Source organism: Haplochromis burtoni, unplaced genomic scaffold (assembly GCF_018398535.1).
Source record: "Haplochromis burtoni strain Fernald_Lab_line unplaced genomic scaffold, NCSU_Asbu1 Contig_282, whole genome shotgun sequence".
Lineage (NCBI taxonomy): Eukaryota > Metazoa > Chordata > Actinopteri > Cichliformes > Cichlidae > Haplochromis > Haplochromis burtoni.
This window is the reverse complement of record NW_024582643.1, coordinates 213,958-235,835: the sequence shown is the minus strand read 5'-3', so window position 1 is coordinate 235,835 and position 21,878 is coordinate 213,958. Positions and strand designations below refer to the sequence as shown.

Below are 21,878 nucleotides of genomic sequence, written 5' to 3'. Positions count from 1 at the left end.
TGTGTGTGTGTGTGTGTGTGTGTGTGTGTGTGTGTGTGTGTGTGTGTGTGTGTGTGTGTGTGTGTGTTGGACCTGCGGCTCGGTGTTTTCATTCTTGTTTCTCTTCAGATGAGATCACATGATCGTTGGAGAGTCCGGTCTTCCACAGGCTGTAATCTGCTGCACGGACTCGCTGCTGCGCTGCGCATCCTTCGGGATGTTTACCATGAGAAGGTCGGCGGCTCCAGCCACAATGATTTGACTTTTTTGGGCTCCTGGCGACGCTATAAAAAGTTCTTGGTGATGTAAAGGATGTGTCTGACAGGCTGCAGTCATCCATGATAGATGTGGTGAAAGTGGAGTGGGATCAGTCCAGGTACTGACGTGACATGTGAGCTTTGAGTGTTTCTGACTGTGATTCTGCTGTGCAAAACGAGGATCGTTTAAAAACTCCTTGAGTTTCTCAAACTGAATGAAGTGAGAACACGAGCTGGAGACAGCCATCATGGCTGCTGAGTTTTTGGAAGTAGAAGAAGCGTAGCATACGCACTGAAAGGCGAAGCCTCAACCCTGAAATCATCATAATGACCAGCAGGGGGCGACGTGCTGGATCGTAAGCCCGTGTTACTGCTCTGTGCACACCTTCCTGGTGGGTTTATGTTCTCAAGCTAATTTCATTCTGAATAAAACATGTTTAATTTGGAAATTCAGTCTCATTCGAGCCCAAAAGGAGAATAAAGGCTCACCTGTGAGCATGAAGAGGCCTCTGACCTAGGGCTGGGTATTGTCGCTGATTTCTAGAATGATTCACAAGGTTCCCAATCGATTCGATCCACGATTCGATTCAATTCGCTTTGAATCTGGGAAATTTTGACAGTCAGAAATATTATAATTCAGATCAGTACATTTACATATGTTTGTATCTATAAAAAGGAAGCTGACACTTTCCAGACTTTATCACAGGTGTGAGCGTCACAGCGAGGCCTTTGTGCCAAAGCAGCTGAAGATAAAACAGAAAAACATGAAGGTGATTTTCCTGGCCTGGATTTTATACAAATATTCTGCAGTAGATCAAAAACGAAACAAAACCTTGAATCAACACATGAACGTTACCTCTGAGTTGCAGCGGTTTTATTAGAGACACAACGTTTTGCATTTTCCATCATTTTAAAAAGTTTAAATTTGTTCAGTATTGAACGGCAGAAATTAGGTTTTCTTTTCGGAAGTATGTAAAACGAAAAAAAAGGGGTTTTTCGTAGTTTGGATCTTCTTTTGCTGCTGGTTCGGTCAATAATGTTTGGAGACATCAAACTAACAGCTTTAGAATCAGCGCAAAAATGGCATAAACACAAAGCGCCGACCCGCAACGCATCAGAATCAGCTGTCTTAGCTGTTTGGTGGTTGTTGAAATTTTGAGGTTTCACCTGAGATTCTGGCGTTTCGGGCAAAATAAATTTATATTAAAAAATCGATTCAGGATTTTAATGAATCGATTTCACGTTATCCAAGCCAGAATCGATTTTAATCGATAAATCGATTATAAAAAGCCACCCCTACTCTGACCCCTCACTCGAAGGTAAAGCGTGCTGTGGTGCTGCACAGACGCTGAGAGAGCCGGGGCAGGGACTATGCATGAGGGGCAGGTGAAAGGAGTGCGTTAAAAGTGTCACCGCGCTGATGTCTCATTCATACACATTAGTGTGAACATGATGATGAGTGCCTGAAAGATGTTCTCGCTTTCAGCACCTTCATCATCCCATCAGTGTCACATGTGCACGTGCGGCGCAGAGCCACGTTCTGGGTCGTTCAGTCAGCTCAGGAAATGAATGGAGGGAGCAGGAGGAGGAGCAGGAGGAGGAGTGAAGGTTCCTCCATCAAAGCTGAGGCTTCAGTACATCTGTTCCCACCCACCCCTCAGGTAACCTGAGTGTTACCGGTGTTCAGCATCCAGGATAAAAACATTCCCGACAACATCCCAAGAAGTCTGCCACACCTAAAGCACACCTGTAGATTCATCCACCCAGGCCCCGCTACAAGCGTGACATCACCTGAACCTCCCATGACCTCACAAGGAAAACAAAATAACCTTAATACCTCCACATGTTAAAATCATGTTTATTATTCCTGCAGCTGGAACTCCACACGTGAAGTCATAACTGAGGGATTATCACCATGGCCTCCATCCAGCGCACGGGAGCGCCGTCCTCCACACAGCCGCCAATCACAGACACATGTGGTTCTCCAAACTCCTGCTCAGCAGAGCAGAAAGACGATGAACCAGAGACAGATGGAGCCAGGAGAGGAGGAGGGGGGCAGCGGGGAGACAAGAGGAGGAGGGGGGCAGCAGGGAGAGAAGAGGAGGAGGGCAGCAGGGAGAGAAGAGGAGGAGCAGGGCAGGAGGGGAGGAGGAGCAAGGGGAGGGGGTAGACACATACAGGCGGAGATGAGAGCGGTAAAGACGCCACTCTGGCTGCAGCTCGCGGGCTCCTGGTGTCAGACACGATTGGTCGAGCTGCCTGCCACTCACGTAATCCGGAGCGGGGGCGGGGCTTGGTGCCCCGTGCCTCGCGAGGGCACAGAACGAGCCCAGTTCGGGTCTGCACAGCTGCGCGCGCTGTCCGCGGTGATGGGACCCAGCGGAGCGCGCTCCGTTTCTCCGGCATGTGCGTGAGCTTTCCCCCGCGTGCCGTGTGAGCACAGTTGGAGCGCGAGCGCTGTTCGCGGTGCTGAAAGCATCCAGAGGCGCGAGGACAGCAGCGCGAGGCTCTGACCGGCATGAGGAGGACGCTGTCCGCGGCGGGCTGCCTGCTCGCGTGGCGGGTAGTGCTGCTGCTCAGGTACGACCCCTCTACCCCCCCTTACCTGTGTGAGGCACGCTGAGGACTTCCTGTTGGAGTCACAGGTGCTTCAGGATGGAGCTGAACTTCAAACTGTGTTTGAAATGTTCATGTGAGAGAAACGTGGCTGCTGATGCATTTATTTTAATGTTTTTATTTCATTTCATATTTATTTAGTTTTATTTTTATCGCTGATGTTTTCTGTGTGAAGTCTCCTCGGTATAATTTGCTGGGATCAGGGTTATCAGTGACTGCGTGGGCAGAATGACCCTCGCCTCCGCTCGCGCCCATGTGTCACGTGACAGCTGACTGATTGAGGAGCCTGGAGTGGCTGAGCACGTGTACGTGATGATGCTTGTCCTGAAGCAGCTGTTAGTCCAGTAGTTTACCTGTGCAGGTAAAGTCGTTAATTATTAGTAGTAACCCGATCCTGTTGTGGGTCTGCTGTGGAGGCAGCAGGACGCCTCAGCTCCTCTCTGAGCCCTGATGACGCTCCGAGAGTGAAAACGTGTCGCTTGTATCAGATTTCATTGATGTGGTCAGTCAGCAGAGATGGCCTGTATTTATATAGCGCTTTACTAGTCCCTAAGGACCCCAAAGCGCTTTACATATCCAGTCATCCACCCATTCACACACTGGTGATGGCAGCTACATTGTAGCCACAGCCACCCTGGGGCGCACTGACAGAGGCGAGGCTGCCGGACACTGGCGCCACCGGGCCCTCTGACCACCACCAGTAGGCAACGGGTGAAGTGTCTTGCCCAAGGACACAACGACCGAGACTGTCCAAGCCGGGGCTCGAACCGGCAACCTTCCGATTACAAGGCGAACTCCCAACTCTTGAGCCACGATCGCCCCAGATGGTGGGCGATGGTGAACCCCAAACACTTGAACTCCTCATCTTAGAGCAGCGGTCTCAGACTGGGTGGTGCTGATCCTCATCGCAGCTGCTTCACACGCAGAGCTGCAAACTGTGATCACGCCAACAACTGACTCGCTCCGCCCCTTCACTGCGCCTAAAATTCTGTCCAGAAAATCTCACAGCTGTTTTAATCTGCAAGGGAGCGATGGCAGGCTGCTCAAGGCTGCCGTGGACTTCGTATCTGCGTGTCTGTATCTGTACGGTCTGTACGATGGCCTCTTTACCGTCCTGTGGTGTGAACATGTGTAAACGTGCTCATCGCTGGCTGAGTCCACGATCATGTGACCACATCTCTGAGTCACACATGCAGGGATCAGAGCGTGCACTCGAGGGACAGCCGTGGGACAACTGACTCCTTTTATAGGACGCGGTTTGAGTCTGCTTTACAGCTTGTTCACTTCCTGTTTGGATAATTAGGCACAATGATCAATATCAGCAAACAGTAATGTGACTGATCGTGACCTGGCATAACTCTGAGGCTGCCCCTCAGAGTCTCACCAACTGGGTCAGTCCTTCAGCTCCAGCGTGACTCATTAAACTCTCTCATCATTCAGTCCCAGTTAGTTTCCAGCCAATCCGCTGACAGCACGCGCTCGCAGGCCATCCTCGCTCTGCAGGAAGCGCTGCTGAATGAAACGTCGCTCACACAGACAGCGAGGTCTGTCCGAGGAAACAAAGTCAGAGGAGGTTTGAGAAGCTTGAGCCGTCAGTGCTCTGATGGCTTCCTGACCGCCAGCAGCCTCGATGATTGAGCTCAGGGAACGAGCTCACGTTCAGCTTTCAGCAGTGACAGCAGTGTGGCTGCACACGAGGAGCTCACAGTTTATTTGCCTTTCACTTATTTAAAGAGCGAAGTACTGGTCCTGGATGATGTCCAGGCTTGCTGTAGGCCGGCACGTAACCCTCACATATTTAAGACTGTGAGTCTTCAATGGCGATTCTTCATTTTTATTGATTTCTTGTAAGTTTACAGCGTTAATCCTCCGTCTCTCTCGATGTAAGGAGTCACGCTTTTGTTCAAACCTGCTCAGCCTGAAGATCGACGAGTCTGGAAAACTGGGATCAGTTTCTGAAGTGTCACATGATCTCGGTGCAGACCGGAAAAACCCTCAGAGAGGAAATAAAATATTCACATTCAGTTTGTTCTGCGTGCAATCGAGTAAATGCAAACTGAAGGTTAGAGCCACATTTAAGGTGTCAAGAGTCGCACCAACATGTAAAAACCATTCCACCTTAAAAGTGGGTAAAAGCTGGCACGGTGCCTCCTTTCAGCCTCTTTTCCTTTGGTCGTGTTATTTAAATTACCCTGTTTATACAAACTCAATGTTTCCTGTGGTTGTTTCAGATTAAAAGCTTCTGTGTTTCACATATTTTTCTTAATAAGGCTTTTATTGTGAAACATTTAAAGAGACATGTCAAAAACTCAAAGCAGTTTTAACTTGAAGAAATATCAGAATACCCGGGCTGCTGAGCGGGGCAGTGGTTACAGAAAGAGGAAGAGGAGGATGTCGAAGCTTTAATCTTCAGTCTAAGATTGAATCATGGGGTCGGTTAGCCTGTACTGGACTAATGTGTGCAAACTGGGCCTGAGCTCACACAGCTTTGGGAATGAGCCACGACTCAGCTGTGGCTGACGCTTCGACGCTCTCCGCTCGTTCAGCTCGTTGCTCCTGTAGCAGCAATAAACTAAAGTAACGGTTTCATCCTCCGTTTCTCACGTGGACACAGATTTTCACGCACGCATCTTCACAGCGTTGCTTCAGTTCACTGAGGTTGATGCACGGCTGTCTGAGGGTCACACACTGAGGTCTGGACCGGACCGTCGCAGCAGCTCGGCGGTCCATTACGAACATCTGCAAACGTCAGCCGTGCTGCCGTGTTCTTCCCAGAGAGGAGAGGCTTTCTCCTGCAGCCCTTCCAAACCAGCTTTAGCTTTAACCTTTAGCGTGCTAACGGAGGCCTGTAGAGTCTGAGCTGGAGCTCTCTGGCACGATTGCAGCGTGGTGTGAACACATGACTGGATAATGGATATCACATGACTGATATTGGTGTAACTGTAGCTCCTGGTTCTGGTGGATCCTGTGGATTTACAGTGGATCTGCCTTCCGCGATGTGAAACTTGAGGCTCGTGAGATTTTGTCTTTGAAACCACAAATAGTTCCTGTGAAGTCAGGCTGAGGCCGACTGATACTAAAGTGATTTCCTGTTCTGTCGCGTCGACTCTTCCTCCTCCCGCAGCCTCACATCCTTTATTAATGAGCCAACTTTAGATGGAGATACTCTTCTCTGCATTTTTTATTATCAGCTCTGGAATGAAAACAATGGCAGTTTCCCAAAAGTTTGAGCGAGATGAACAAAAGGCTGAACACAGGAGATCAAAGCTGCGGTAAATCTTCTTACAGGGTCACGGATGGATTCAGAGACAAAGTTTAACAGGCTTACGGTCCGTCACTCAAGAGCGCTGGATGGGCCGTCGCTCCTGCTTAATACCCAAAGGTCTGCTTTGTCTTTTTCCCTCCCCGCCTGATATCGCAGAGGCTGAAATATTAGAGCTTCACCATCTCTGTGGGCGACCAAGGGGAGCACTTTACGCTGACATGTCCACTACTATAAAAGCTGTTTCAGGGAATTGAGTAGCTTTTTCCTTAATTTCCATAATTTCCCTGCATAATGCAGTAAACATGTAGACTCCTGCAGACTCTTTAATGTTTCAGTACTCGCTGCTGTCTCCGTGCTCGTTACAAGCCTCCGTGCTTTGTCACGATGACTTTTTCATGCAGATACTGGAAAAGAAAGGTCCATCTTTTCCCCGGGACGCACAGAGATCTGATAACTTTGCATGGGTGGATGAAAAGGACGGAGGTCACGGTGGCCTGAGCGCTAATACGAACACAGGAAGCCATCATGTAATTTCAGTCCAGCTGTCGGGAGGAATGACATTAAAACAGCTGTTCTGTGTTATTGTGACAGTGACAGTGTGTCGCTGTTCCTCTGACTCACAGCCCGTATATAAACACGGATGACGCGTCGCTGCTTTACATTAGCGAGGCCCAAATGTGATGGAAATGGGCCGTGTCATCTCGCACCGGGGAAGTCGAGCTTATAAAAACCCACCGAGTTAGCTAACAAACTGCAGCCGCCTCCCTGACGCCCAGAACACAGCAGAGCGTCCACAGCAGAGCGTCCACGGCAGGGCGTCCACGGCAGGGCGTCCACGGCAGGGCGTCCACGGCAGGGCGTCCACGGCAGGGCGCCGCTCACATTATTAACTGAACTGTAAAAATACTGATGTGAAGAAATTATGTTCTGGAACATTTTAGGTGCAATTATATTTTTAGTGTCATGAGGCGTGTTTTTAAACCTTTCCCGACTCCTCTGAACTTCTTCCAGTTTGTTGCTTCAGCTCAGCTTCAGTGTCATTTGGAGTGACAGGATAAACTCTGCAGGAAGGAGTGGGTTTGATAGTGAGTGAAGATCGTGTTGGTGTCACCAAAAACCCCAGAAACTGTCAGGTGAGTGGATACACCAGGTACCCCCCAGCTTCAAACCGGCTCAGTGACTCCGTCCTCAAGAAGCCGGCCGGTCTCCAACCCCCCTCCCCTCAGGAAAGAGCCGTGTCCACCCATCCAACGATCTTCTCATCACTGCTGACTCTGGCCACATCCTCGTCCTTCAGCCTTTGACACGTTCCTCACAACGTCCTTCAACTTGCTCACCACCCACTATCCTGTTTGGGTTTTGCACCAGAGAGGCTCCAGAACTCAACAACATGCACTCCGCCCTGGGGTCACGTCACCCCCACCCTCACAGATCTCCACTGACTTGTGGTCAAGTCACCACATCACATATACGACCCTTCTGCTCGCTTGTAAATCTGTCGGCGACCCGGCCCTCAGCACCTGTCTGACCTGCTGCACCTGTACACACAGTCCTCTGCCATGGGTCTGCTTCCTGTCCCATCCACAGAGCCTTCGGTGGGACGGCCCCCACCCACTGGAACTCCACAACGCCTCATCGCAAACTCACCTCTTCCACAAAACCTTCGGACCTTGTTGTTCATAAATCGTAGTTGGCCCTCTTGAAAGATGCTAAACTAATCTAAATGATGATGATGATGACGGTGATGATGATGGTGATACAGTTCAGCGCTGACGTTCAAACACGGGTGACGAGTGAGTTCGTCCGTGTGCGCTCTCTGCTGAGTTTGTGGTGACGGTAACTAGTCTGAAGTTTTAATGGATACAACGTTCATTTTGGTCCCACTGAAGTCAACAAGCCGATGAAGCAGAATATTTACTACTGTAATGCATCGCAGCGCTTCTCCGTGAGATTCTCCGTGAGCTTCTCCGTCCAGTTTAAGAAAACGGCCTCAGGGTTCAGATAGGACCTCGCTAACGTGTGATCGACTCTTCAGGCAGCTTCTGAAATGCAGAATTGGTGCAAAGCTGCACGAGAAGAAGACCTTAAAGGGGAGCTTGGCCGAATTTCATGTTTTCATTAGCTGAGCTACAGGACACGATGAATGTCCTGAATGATTCCCAAGTTCCTGCTTCAGATTTCGTCCATCATCATACCCCGTGGAAATGTCAAGTTTATTTACGTTTGTTCTGACTTCATGCTTTTCTCCTTAAACATGCTTCTTAATATGTACTTTATACTTGCTTCAAAGGCTGCTCTAAGTGTACATACAGAAACATGTCATGATGGTTTATGTCAGCCCAAGGAGGATGTCACAGGAAAATAGTCGACACTCCAGAAACCGTTCCCGAGGCTCCACGTCGGGTTATCTCTTGCATTAGCACGAGGGAATTGCTGCAGAGCTACTTCATGAAGTCGGTGTTTATCTCCCATTTCACAGCTCCTGGGAGTTCATAATTCAACAGTCCAGCTACAAAGATGCAAATATACACAGATGCAGAATGAGATCATCTGAGTGCAGATGGCACCAAACACGATGAAACATATTTCACCTGCAGACATGCTGCAGAAAAGCTGCTCCCAGCTTTTAACGTGTGTTTCCTGTTAATCAGAGAGCAGCTGTCATGATTACATTAATGAAAAACACGAAGGAGCACATCCTCTGCCGAGGCCGGTGCCCTGCACACGCCCCCAGTCTATCTACACAAAGACCTAATGGCTTCCTCCTTTCCACCGAGTTTCCTCAAACGTGCCCACGTCACATGTCGTCCTTGGTGACCAATCACAGCCTGTTGCTAAATAATGTGACATTTCCAGATGCCAGTGGTCGATGTTGGTCCGTTGTGTCAGCGTAGCTTTGTGCTGGTTAATGCTCACTGATGGTGAGTAAACCATTTGAACACTTATTTTGTGGCTGTGGCTAAAAACCATCACTGCCATCCCATTTTATGATAAATGCAAACGCAGTAAATATTGATACACAGCATCAGGATGCACATTCAGACGTGAAGCACACATTTGCATGTCAGAAAGAGGCACAGGCACCTTAGAGATGATGCAGAAGCTCCTTGACGTTTTAGGATGGCTCCAAAAGCTGCAGTGGCAGCTGAGCATGTGCAGGAGGGATTGTTCGGTTTTGTGCAGAGAAGCTCGTTTCCTGTGCCCTGCCTTGCTGTTACCCACAGTCTGTGGACGAGCTCAGCTCTCGCCTCATCGCAGAAGACTGCTCAGTGCACACGGGATTATTGGCAATGTCAGAGAATCAATATCAAACAGTTTCAGTGACCTTTGACCTAGCCCACCCCCACGCTCATGATGCATTGGGTGAAATTATGGGTTCTCTGAAGATGCTGCGTGGACTAGAGGAACCGGGGATTGAACCGCTGACCCGTGGGTCATGACCCAGCTATGAGTGAGTGAAACTGGGGGAATAACCGGAGTGACAGTGTGGGGTATAACAGCGATAAGTGTGTGTCCGTGGCCTGCATGACAAATACGAGTGAAACAACACTTGTTACTGCTGAAGGAAGCATGTCGCAGTTAAGTGGTGCTGCGGCTGGTTGTGTGTACGTGGGGGCGGGCGGCGGGAGGGGGCGGTCTCTACGCTAAGTGAACATTTGGCCGAGGGCAGCAGTCGACCCTGTCCCTGTCACGGCACCGGGCTGTCCTCGGCTGTAATGCCAGAAAAGACCCCAGGGGGAGCTGCAGAACATACGTGTTCATCTAGCAGCTAATTAGTATGAACAAGTTCTACAGCGGCAAACGGACCAGAGAGGCTTCAAATTAACACGAGAGACACGAAGAGAGGAGCGTAGGCGGCGGGAACCGTTTTCACCTCACAGCGGGGTCAAGTGTCTGCAGACACCTCGGTTCACAATCACGTCAGACCGGCTCTGTGGCTGCGAGGCCCGAGTTACGAGAAGTATGGGCTCAAAATGTGGTCATAAATATTTTGTACTTGTAAAAACGATTTGTGTGTGGACTTAGAAAAAAAACCCTGCAAGTTACAAGTACGGATTTTGATCCTATTTTTCTTCCTTTCATCTGATTGGCCAATGTCATGTCAATCACAAATGTAACAATCCAATCAGAGAACAGATGGGTTTGGCTGTCGAGGGGCGCTTTTTTGAACTGCCTCAGCCAGATAACATAGAGCTCAGAGGGTTTACATCACGCTCGGCGGTTATCAGGATGCTTAGTAATGCACCTCTGGAGTGGAGCGCCACACGGTTTAAAATATTAACCAACCAGTTGTGGCTTTGCTGGTATTGCTACTAGAAAGAGGCAGCGTGGCTGGCAAGTTTGAGGACGGTGTACGATGGCGGCTGTAACACACAAACACGCCCCTCGAGCACCGGCAGGTTCGTGATTATTGGAGGATGAGCTCTAATTTTGCATGAATACTGTAGTGGTGCTTATCAACGTCAGTGCTCAGAGGCCAGCCCTCCGGAGGAGCCGATCCAGCTGTTCGCGCTGGAGTGGGCGGGTCAGAAATAGCCTGCAGCTGTGGTGAATGACAGGGCGATCAGATACTCAGAATCTGAAGAGCAGTGCTGGCAGAACTGAAGAACCAGCTGTACGCAGGAGTGCTAAAAGGACAGGCCACCGGCAGACGCCATAATTACGTCACGTGCAGGTGAAGCAGAAGACAGACCTGCATTCATATTTCAGGCCGAACATCGGGCCCAGTTTGTTTGTTCCTCAGCATGAAGGAAGTCGTGCGTGCAGGATGGGCGTTGTTCTGCTCGGGCGTCGGCTGCGTCTCTGCTGAAGTGCAGGAGACGCCCACGGGAGTGAGTTCTGGTGTTTGTGGGACCTGCCTGACGTCAGCAGCAGCTACACGGCACTAAATCATTTCTAAACCCTCGACTGGTTTCAGCAACATGATAACAAAGAGTCTGACGAGCTTCGAGCTCGGGTTGGCTCAGGTCAGAGACGCGGTGAGTTTAAAGGGTCGATCTGAGTGGCGTCTCTGTGAATGCCGCAGTCCCTGCACTCTTTGTCCTTCTTTTCCAAACCAAAGCACTCTGCCTTCATTTCTTCCGCTCCCTCTGCTCGTCTTTATGTTGGAAATCACTGTTCTGGACACGCTCGTCCTTTCTCTTCCTCTCTGATGGTTCCTGTCGTCTTTGTTGGATGAGTCGGTTTTGTTCGCCATGCTCAGCGTCGCTGTGTTTCTCTGACACCCGTTTTTACTTCCTGTCTTTATGCAACCCTCTGGGTGTGAGACCACCTGAAGAGGCAGCGAAGGGAGCAAATATAACGTGGAGTGCTGTTAAAAAGTAAACTTTATTCAGCAGCGGCCTCAGGGCGCTTTATATGGTAACGTGGAGACCCGACAGTAATACCAGTGGGATGAAGTGATCACAGAAAAGAAAGGCTGTAAATGTGGGATTGACGGGCGCCTCATGTGGACACCAGAGGAACTGCAGACTTTATCAAAACATGATTTTTTTATTTGACTAAAACATCAATGACTGTGTCACACTCATGCTCAGCTAGATTTAAGGCGCTCGCAGCAGATTGTTGTCAGGTTCACTGTGTTGGGCACATTTTAAATATGCTTTATGAAAAGTTCTTAAAGCATAGTGGTGTCACTGGGTTTTAGCTGACATTATGATGTAATTAAATTTACCTACCAACCCTTACCTGTAGGTTCACTAATATAGTGAGATAACAACCCAACATTTACAGGACAGGAAGTGATAAAGAAATAATTCTACTGTGAGTAGTTTTAAGTAGCGTGGCCCCGCCCCTCCCTGAGCCTGGTTCTGCCGAAGGTTTCTTCCTGTTAAAAGGGAGTTTTTCCTTCCCACTGTCGCCAAAGTGTTTGTTCATAGGGGGTCATATGATTGTTGGGTTTTTCTCTGTATGTGTTATTGTAGGGTCGACCTTACAGTATAAAGCTCCTTCAGGCGACTGTTGTTGTGATTTGATGCTGTGTAAATAAAACTGAATTGAATGAAAGCAAACAGAATTGGCCCATCGTTATTTAAAACGACTTACAGTTTAATTGTTCCTCCTGTCTTGAATTGTTGCTGCCTTATTCTCGTGTCCCGGAGCGTTTGTAGGTAAATATAATTACTTTGTGCTGCCAACTTTTAAAATCACGAGTCAGCTGATGATTTTGAAGTCCTCGTTGTTTTTCACAGCACACACACCGGGATGACGGATTACCGACAGTTTGTCGTCGACGTTATTTTCTCGTTTTGCTGCGAGTGTCTCTCCTGCCGTGCTGACGGAGACGGGGCGTTACGTAATGGGAGGGATAAGTCGAGGTCTCCCAGCCGCTCTGTGCGGCCAGATGCGAAAGGCCTCTTCTCTCTGTCTCTTCGTGTCGGCTTCACGGAGCCGTGTTGTTGCATAATCAGAGAGCTAGTTATAAATAATTCTGTCAGCGCTTCGAACCGATCCTCACCAGGACGCTTTTTAGCACCGTGGTGGGTGAGAGCGGGTGACACGTCGTTAGGATGTCCAGATGAGCGCAGATGTTGAATCCTGTGGGGTTTGTGGGAGCTGCTGCCTCCATAAGAAACATCTGCAGCATTTCACCGTATGGCTGTTTACTGGGCAGAAATACAGACATGCCGTGCACGCTCTGCTCCAACGCTGCCAGGTACAGAAGGATATCTCCAGCAGCTGACCATAATCCGTCAGCTGATTAGTAGGGCGGGATCAATATGCGCTCAGTGCCTCTGTGAGGAAGGTTTACGCCATGTATGTGGGATTTCTTCTTCCCTCAGCTCTCTGCGTGTAAAACTTTGGATTTTGTGGCACATGGAGGCTGTTGCCATGTGGCTGCAGCCACTCGTGTCTCAGAAAGAGACGCGAGTGTCAGGCTTTCTGAACTCCTGAGAAGCTCCGCCTCTTTTTATACCTGATAACTGTTTATGATTACGGCCAAAATGATAAAATGTTCCTCCAGCTGTTTTGTTTTTAGTAACTCTTACTTTTGTTGCTTCTTGAATTCCCACTGATGGAATGTTCAAATCATAACATCCTATATTTATGCTTTTCACACATTCTGCCAACTTTTTCGGGTTGCGGTTAAATGTGCAACCCGTGTCATGATGCATGAGTAACAGGTCAGTATAATCAGCAGGGAGTGTTTCTGATTGGCTGAATCTCCACCAGCTGGCACACATGCACCGAGTTCTGGGTGAGACTGTGTGCGTGCGTGTGTGTGTGTGCGCATGTGCGTGTGTGTGTGTGTGTGTGTGCGCGCGCGTGTGTGTGTGCGTGCCAGTTATTGAGCAGCTCACTTTAAATGAATGCCGTCTGAATTACAGTAAACATATTCAGCTGCTCCCTGGAGGTTCCTTTTGCATGCGCGATGGTACTTCCAGATTAAAGGCTCATCCATTATTGATAAGGATCAGCTCTTATGCTGTGCCGTCTCCATCACTTGTTACTGTCCTGTTGTGTTTCAAAGCAGCAGAAAGCCAGAGGAGGAGGAGGAGGAGAGATGGTGAGAGTTGTGAAGAGAGGCGAGGCGAGCAGAACCAAAGATTGGGAGAGGTATCGCTACAGCAACCTAAGCAGCTTAACGTCTGATTGAAGATGCTGCAAGCCGACAGCTGAGCGTGTCACTGTTAGCGGTACGGTCCAAAGAAAGACGGCGGGTCACACGATGACTCTGCAGCGCCTGTGGGCACGTGCACAGTTTTGGGTTTAATGCACCTCTGTCTCTGTAAAAACGGTCCTCTCCCATCTTTAGCCTGCGTGACTTCAATCCACAGCTGGATGTTGGAAGGCTCGCGTGCAGACAAGGAACCGAGAAATGTAATAAGTTACCACCGTCAGACGGGCCCTGATGGACCTGAGACACACACACCCTACATGATGCTGGCACGTGATGAAATCAGACACATGCTGCTGTTTGTTGTGTTCAGATGTTTTTCATCTCTGTTCAGGCTGAAAGCCTGAGCTTTGGTGTGTTGGTTTTATTTGCAGCTGGAGGCGTCACACCTGGCTGACAGGTATGATGTCACACAGATACCTGCCGATCACTAACATCCTTTAACATCCTAGAATTTAACGGTGCACCAAACTGGGCGTCTATGGGCCTGACTCCCCGCTGCCTCTGGTGGACATCAGAGGAACTGCAGGTGCTTCAGCTTGGCTTCATGCTGCAGCTGTTAGGTATAAATTCAGTGAACGCTACCTGAATGCTGACATGTGGTGTTTTAATGTCGCATGAACTATTATAGAAGTTATTAAAGAAACTATTCCTGCAAACAGGCGATGATACGGTCGGCCTCAGCTTGTGATTTACGGGACCTGACTGAACAGTGAGAGGAGGCTGCTGACCTGCTGCTGTTTTCTTTTTGTGTCTGAGGTCTAAATGTTGCTCTCGTCTCCCTCAGCTCATTTCAAATGAATGAGTTGCAAACTGTTTGTCCTCATGCCTTTGCTGTCGCTGCTGCTGCATCTTTATTGGAGGAGCTGAAAGCGCGATCGAACCCACGGTAAACAACCACGTCGTGTCCCTGAGACTGTGGGAGCTTCGTCCCCGCTGGGCTAAATGGAAGATAATCCAAATGCCACGGTGAAGGTTGATGATCCTGAATCATTTGTGTGTGTGTGTTGTGTGTGTGTGTGTCTTTGTTTGTTGGTGTGTGTGTGTGTGTGTGTGTGTGTGTGTGTGTGTGTGTGTGTGTGTGCTGTGTGTTGTGTGTGTGTGTGTGTCGTGTGTGTGTGTGTGTGTGTTTGTTAGACAGTATGACCCATGTTGTGTGCAGAGTTATTTTTGGATATGTTCCCTCTTGTCCCAACTGACAAACACACACATGCACAGGAGCAGTTTCAGGATCATCAGGCTTTACCTTGGCATTTACTACCCATTCACCCCAGAGTACACGCACACAGACACACACAGACGCACACAGACACACACAGACACACACAGACGCACACAGACCTGTATAGTTAGTGTTAATTTAATGCTAGCAGTGATGATTGTAATTAACTGTGATTAACATGACGATATCCTGTGACATTAATGGGTCTGCAGCACACGCATACATCACTTACATGAGAGGACAGCTCATCAGCCAACACACATCTCACGCAGTGTTAGAGGAGCGCACTGAGCAGCTTTGCTCTAAGTGTGCACATGCATAATAAATACATAATAAACTCACTAATTCAGTGAATTGTTGACTTTATTCTATGACTTTAAAATTGTAATATAATTGTCGGACACTCTGTTGCTACAGTAACGTCACAGCAGCCATGTGATTGGTCACATGATGCCATTAAAAACGCTCCAACAGCACAAACACATCCAGAGGTCCAGTAGACGTGAAGCTACAGCTACCTGTGTCACCATCCACCTGTCAGTCAAAGAGGCCACGCCCCCTAATAATCCAGACTTTAAGCTTTAATACGATTTAAACAGGTGAGTTATATAAATACATGTACGGATGTCCTGAAGCTATAGATCAAGAATTTTATAGTTCACTAAAACTAGATGTGAATAAAACTTTTAGTTACATTTACTGAAAAACTAGACTTAAAATAATTGTTAGCTTTAGGCCAGTAAACTGTAGCCCCTACAATAACACATGCAGAGAAAACCCAACAATCATATGACCCCCTATGAGCAGCACTTTGGCGACAGTGGGAAGGAAAAACTCCCTTTTAACAGGAAGAAACCTCCGGCAGAACCAGGCTCAGGGAGGGGCGGGGCCATCTGCTGTGATTGGTTGGGGTGAGAGAAGGAAGACAGGATAAAGACATGCTGTGGAAGAGAGACAGAGGTTAATAACAGATATGATTCAATGCAGAGAGGTCTGTTAACTACATAGTGAGTGAGAAAGGTGACTGAAAGGAAAAACTCAATGCATCATGGGAATCCCCCGGCAGCCTACTGTCTATTGCAGCATAACTAAGGGAGGATTCAGGGTCACCTGGTCCAGCCCTAACTATATGCTTTAGCAAAAAGGAAAGTTTTAAGCCTAATCTTAAAAGTAGAGATAGTGTCTGTCTCCTGAATCCAAACTGGAAGCTGGTTCCACAGAAGAGGGGCCTGAAAACTGAAGGCTCTGCCTCCCATTCTACTTTTAAATACTCTAGGAACAACAAGTAGGCCTGCAGAGCGAGAGCGAAGTGCTCTAATAGGGTGATATGGTACTACAAGGTCATTAAGATAAGATGGGGCCTGATTATCTGATTAACTACAGCTGTTCTGGGGTTGCACAGTTTTGCCTGTAGTTTTTCTTCATGTTGTAAAAATTGCTGTCACAGCTTCACCGATGATGATTTTATGGACGTGATGTTTGTTTTTTGTTGTGATAAGTCCTAAAAACAATAATACTTAAAAAGACTAAAACTAAAAGTAACTAAACTGAGTTAAAAACAAAGATCAGGTCAAAGCTGTCGTTAGTCTGCTCCTGTATCAGGCTGTAAACATGTTAACTCTGGGCTCGCCTGATTGGTTTATTCCCACAAACACATCTGGACCAGCTGCTGTGTCATCACTGCAGACTCGTCTGTGATGTTAGAGTGGTCAGATCCTTTCGTGCACGCTCTGCAGACGCTCACAGCGCTCCACAGCTTGTGGTTTCCACCATTTCCTGCAAAGGTCAGAGAACAAATGTGAGCTTTTATGTGAAAGCTGATCAGAAGTGACACGGTCAGCGACTCCCACGGTTCAGCTGCGGTGATGCACTGAATTATGATTGAACTTTATTGTGGAGGGAGCTTTTTGGAGGCGTCGTCCTCGGCGTGTTTGAATCTGCTGTCCAATGCTCATCGAGTGTCAATAAGTGGAGTCAGATTCATAACGTAAGCGTTTAATGTTGGCAGAGAAGTAAAGTCCTCGTGCTGCGGCGATGCCGTGACCATTACGTGTGCTGTGTTTCAGTGACAGCGTGGCTCGATGTAAGGAGCTGGACCATGCTGTGAGGACACGCCAGGTCCCGATGTCTCCCTCTGACTTCCTGGACAAACTGATGGGGAGGACTTCTGGCTACGACGCCCGGATCAGACCGAACTTCAAAGGTAACTACAGAGACGTCCGTGTTTACTGCAGGAAGTCGTTTGGCCTGTGAGGAAACGTGCTGACGCGTGGCGGGCCGAGCTGCTTGATGCAGACGGCTCCCGGCGTTCGTGACTGAACTTTGAATCAGCTCCACGTCTGCAGCTCCGGCTTCACAGCAAGCCGGCTAAACATTCATGATTACTGATTATGAAACACCTGCAGCCGTGTCACCTCCACTTTCTCCTCCTTCAGACGCAGAAACACACCAAGCTGCCACAACCGTTAGGACACACACAGCGCCTGATTTTATTCATGCGCTCCACATCAGTTCATCCAAGAACCGTTCTAACAGCGACTGCTGCAAAGAGAATAAGTAATATTACTGGAGAGCACATTCCCACCAATCAGAGAGCGTGTTTGTGTTTGTTTCCACGCATGGACGCTCATCTTCTGTCCGAGTCTGTCGAGCCTACGAATGAGTGAGAAGCACAAACGTCCTCTCTGCTGTGTGAACATCACACACATCTGCAGAGACATGAACATGGAGGTGAAGGCGGGACTTCCTGTTGAAGTAAAGATTAATTTACAGTTTAATGCAAACTGGATTTAAAACGATGTTGATGATTCACTTTCTGCCTAAAAGAAGAAAAACATGAGAATAATCTGCATTTCGTGTCTGGCGTGTCCCACAGCTTCGGTCTGTCTGAACTAACCTCAGACTGATGTGAAGTCTAAAATATTTCTCACTGATTGTTCAGTCACGAAGTCTTTCCTTTGACTTTCATAACTTCCTGCAGTCGCACCTGCGCTCTTTACTAAATGAGTTTTCATGTGTCTGCACATAAAAGTTTTCATGTGTCTGCACATAAAAACTCATAAAAACTTCTGCAAATCTGACACAAAAACAGTGACTTTGATTTAAAAAAGCACTTCTGAGAACATGAATGTATGTGCTGCGACAAACGTTTGCACAAATGTTCAGAAGCTTCACTAAAACCTCCAAAGCTCCTGAACATCAGAGCAGACAGGATGTAAACCACAACTGGTTGGCCCAGGCATGCGATCTTTTCACACATTCCTCCACCCGTTGCTGTGCAGCTAAGACGGAGGCAGACGTGCTGGACGCATGCTTCATGGTTCAGCTGTGGTTCAACGGCTGCAGGCACAACTTAAAACACGTAATCCTTCATACGCTCAAGGAACGTTTTAGTATCTCTATATATAATGTGTAAACACACACACGTGTCGAGTATTCATATCGTAGTGAGAACGTCTAACCCTGAACCTAACCATCACCTGTAACTGTAACCCTGACACTAAACCACATTTAGAGTCTAAAAGATGCCTTCAAACTTGTGCGGACCAGGACCCCACAAAGATATGAATACACGCACACACACACACACACACACACACACACACACACGCACACACACACACACACACCTACACACAGCAGACGTAGACTGACTGTTACTGGCTGGACTGGTGTACATGCACCCAAACCAGTCCTGTAATCAAACACACACAGGAGGGAGGAGGTGGGCGGAGGATGAAGCTGACGCATGTCCTTGTCTCTCGGCAGGTCCTCCCGTCAACGTTTCCTGCAACATTTTCATCAACAGCTTTGGCTCCATTGCTGAGACGACCATGGTGAGTAACAGCTTCATGTTTGTAAAGCAGTCATAAACATATTGTAGCTTCCTCCACCTCTCAGGAACACTGGACACCGTCAGGTGTTGTTGCTGCTGCACTTTGCAGCGTGTGTTAAAGTCGCCGTTGGTCCTTGACTGCTCGATAGAATACATGAGTGCACAGGGAGAGGAAGCTGTCGGGCTTATTCAGCTCAGACATCACCAAACGCACACCGAGGGCAGTATTAGTAATTTAAGCCTTTCATTCCTGATTAGTGAGTATTGTCGGCATGTTCTCATTCTGAGAACAGGAAACGCGGCGAGGTGTCATGCTCCATGACGCACGGCAGCGTCATTTTTCAGTGTGCACGCTCAAACCACGATCGCTGTCACAGGTCAGAGGTCATCGTTCTCTAAAAATGTTTGACCCGTCTTCATCACTTCCATCTCTGGACCAAATCACAGCCACAGTCAGGACTCCCACAGAAGGCCTCTGTGTAATCAGGATTCATGAGTCTCACTCAGAAAAGATGCTTTTATTGTTTTAAGTCCAATCAAACGAGCTGCAGTGTCAACAAGAGCTTTCTCAGAGAGACGGTGACTAACCAGAGCAGGTCTGTGTCCGTGCTGGGAACACTGGGAGCTGGCTTCGCTTCCTGATGATGTGATTACTGTGAGCTGCGCTCGCACACCCTGCTGCGGTGATGCTGAGGTCCGGGCTCTGCAGGGTTGCTTTCACTGCACTGGCGCTGTGTGAAACACCAAGCCTCTGCCAATCAGAGGCTTCCGTTAGGCTCCCTGTTGTCGTCCGTCTGAGCTCTGCATCCGTCTGTCTTCAGTCTCTGTCCCCGGTCCTGGTGTCACGCTCACGCGTCGTAAACAGAGTCTCGCTGTGCGTTACTTCCTGCTTTATTTTGTTAGTCTCCTGTCTCGTGTGAGGCAGTTTTGCTTGCTCTGTGTCGTTAGTTAGATTTAGTTCACCTGAGTTCTCAGGTGTGTTCCAGCCCTCGGTGTCCTCCGGCTGTGTGTCCCGTCTGTTTCGTTTCCTGTGATTTCTGCTCAGTGCAGTTCCTGGTTTCTGTTCAGCGATAAAGCTGTTTTGTGTTCTGCAGATGTCCACGTCTGCCTGCACACGGAGCGTATTTTCAAGTAGCTGATGTCCAAAGAAGGAGAGCTGCGGCTCAAGGCCACCGTAGAAAACATAAAACTGTGTGGCTCCTGTGCAGCACAGTGTTGTGTGATAAGAGGATTGTATATGGTAGTTAACTTGTAATCAGTATTTAAAGGCCAAATAATCAGTTAAAGAAAAGCTTCAAACTGCGAGCAGACAGGAAGTCACGGTGACGAGTGGAGACGATGACAGAGCGAGGCAGACAGAGACAGAAATCAGAAGAGACAGACGAGCAGACAGGAATAGCAGATGTGCGCCGCGGGCATTTACCGAGTCTGACAGCAAATACTTTAAAGTGACGTGAAGGCGGTCCGCCGTGCACGCGAGCTGCTTTGTACACCGATACGATACGCGCACACGAACGCGGCTGCAGACCAGGATCGGGTTTCGTGGTCACTTCAGAGCGTCCGGTTCAAATGTCCCCGAATGCTCCGAGCGATGCACGTGGCCTCTGACGTTCAGGCAATAAAAGCATTTTTTCATCAGTTTTGTAACCTGTGAAAGTCACTCCAGCTCCTCCAGGATTTAGGAGTGCTGCAGAGCTGTCCCACCCTGTTAGGAGTCCCCCCGCCCGGCGGCAGGACAAACAAGAGTGCACTCGAGGAGACGCTGGTGGAATAAAGTAGCTGTGATTTCTTCCAGGATGTCGTGCATTCATACTTTATCAGCTGAGACATAAATTTACAACAACCATGGTGATTTCTTTCCCCTTAAAACACAATGCATATTCAGAACTTCACTCTGCAAATGTAGTATTAATATTTATTTTGGTTTGTCTGTCATTAAAAGCATCCGTGACATCACGACTCGCTGCACACAAACGATGCTCAAAGTCAGAAAACATATTCAGAGAGTAGAAGCAGGAAGAGGAAACAGGAAACAGGAAACAGAGTGGGACTCCTGCAGCAGCAGTGCTGAACCTTTCTCATCCCTCGTCATGTAAAAACTGCCTGAAAGCCTTCAGGCTGCTGACAGGTGGCCCTGAGTTATGCTGCTACAGGCTCAGGCCGCTGGGGGACTACCCATCATGCACGGGGCTTTTCTTTTCACACTTCATGTTTTTCACGTTATTAACCTTCATCTTTTTTGATCTGTCCGCGTCTCCCCTTTTCTCGTCTCCTCACTCCAACTGTTGGAGTTTCTTCCTGTCAAAAGGGAGTTTTTCCTTCCCGTTGTCACCGATTGCTGCTGCTACGGGGTCATGTGATCGGACTGTCTGCTTATCTGGTTAACAGTTTTAAAGTGATTACTAATAAAAACTGAAGCACTTGATGGAAAAAGGAAAAACGTTGCCTCATCTGCTCGTCACAGAGGCGGTATCTGTGGGTTTGAAACGAGGGAGCCTTGCTTTAGGCGCCTGTAAACCCACAAACGTCTGAGACTTTACATCTGTAAATATAAGGTGTGAAATATTTCTGTGGTCTGAACTGCTCTGACACCGGGTCACTTCCTGTGGTGTTCCTGCATAATTATCTGAGCAGAGCTGGTCGAGATCCGCGGAGCGCTCTCGGAAGATGGATGGACGAGCTGATGGATGACTGAAGCGACAAGGTCTAAGTGCTTTGTGCACCGCTGGGAGCTGCTCTGATGGAGCCCTGTGTGTGTGTGTGTGTGTGTGTGTGTGTGTGTGTGTGTGTGTAAAACACAAACACACAAACACACACAGCAGCACACACACACACACACACACAACACACACAACGACTCTCATAAAAAATTCAGGTGTGTGAGAAAAATAAAAGCAAATGAAAGCAATATCGTACATTATGAAATTTCTCATGACAGTTGTCACAACAGCAGGAAAACACACACACACACACACACACACACACACACACACACACACACACACACACACAACACACACACACACCACACACACACACACAACACACCACAGACACACACACAGAAGAGCTCCGCAAGCGGTGCA

General features: G+C 48.4%; 1 protein-coding gene across 1 annotated transcript in view; it reads left to right on the top strand.

Annotated features, from left to right (window-relative positions):
* Window positions 1-2,461: 2,461 nt before the first annotated feature.
* LOC102299625 (glycine receptor subunit alpha-3) overlaps window positions 2,462-21,878 on the top strand; it is a 47,106-nt gene continuing 27,689 nt past the window's right edge. The window contains 3 exon segments of the mRNA XM_042227803.1: window positions 2,462-2,816; window positions 17,024-17,160; window positions 18,726-18,793. Coding sequence (XP_042083737.1) covers window positions 2,755-2,816; window positions 17,024-17,160; window positions 18,726-18,793 — 267 coding nt within the window. The 5' untranslated portion in view covers window positions 2,462-2,754.